At 59.5% G+C, this 704-nt stretch overlaps 1 protein-coding gene across 1 annotated transcript in view; it reads left to right on the top strand.

The window, feature by feature from the left end:
- LOC108803398 (neuralized-like protein 4) overlaps nucleotides 1-704 on the top strand; it is a 16,871-nt gene that overhangs the window by 5,644 nt on the left and 10,523 nt on the right. Inside the window, 1 exon segment of the mRNA XM_018575242.1 lies at nucleotides 128-635. Coding sequence (XP_018430744.1) covers nucleotides 128-635 — 508 coding nt within the window.

The raw sequence follows: 704 nt of genomic DNA, 5'->3' as shown, positions 1-704 counted from the left end.
TACTGTACCCTACCTGAATACTCCTCCCCCTACTGGACTGCTCCTCCCCTTCCTGTATTGCCCCTCCTCCATACTGTACAGTCCTCCCCCCATTCTCAGGTGCCCCTAGGTCTCTGTGTTTTACCAGCCGGCTAAATCTGGCTTCTCAGGGGGAGGGGCAATTTGGTGGGACAACCCAGTGGGGTCAAATCTATCTCCTCGGGGGAGGGTCTCCGTCCTCTCCCTCAGTGCCACCGGCCTGAAGGGCGGCTCCTGGATCGTGTCCGGCTGCTCGGTGCTGGAAGACGGCCGCTCCATCATGGAGGAATATGGACAGGATCTGGATCAGTTGGGGGAGGGGGATCGGGTCGGAGTTCAGCGCACGTTGTCCGGGGAGCTCCACCTATGGGTGAACGGGAGGGACTGCGGAGCCGCCGCCAGCGGGGTCCCCCCGGGGGTGTGGGCCGTTGTGGACCTGTACGGGAAATGTACCCAGATCACCGTCCTGACCTGTCAGCCCCCCCCGGAGGAGGATGAAGAGGAGGAGGAGGAGCATAGTGCAGGTGAGGAGCCCCCCTTTAATATCGTCTTCATTATAGAGGTGTCATACCTGTCTGATCACATGACTGACCCGCTCTCCCCTCCCCCTCATGTCTGTCTATGTCCCTCCTCTTTCTCTATTACATCCCCCACATATGGTGGTCTATCGAATACTACCCCCTTCC

The sequence above is a fragment of the Nanorana parkeri genome, unplaced genomic scaffold (assembly GCF_000935625.1).
Source record: "Nanorana parkeri isolate BGI_ZX_2015 unplaced genomic scaffold, ASM93562v1 scaffold3677, whole genome shotgun sequence".
Taxonomy (NCBI): Eukaryota; Metazoa; Chordata; class Amphibia; order Anura; family Dicroglossidae; genus Nanorana; species Nanorana parkeri.
The sequence above is the reverse complement of the archived record's forward strand: the minus strand, read 5'-3'. Positions and strand labels throughout refer to the sequence as shown.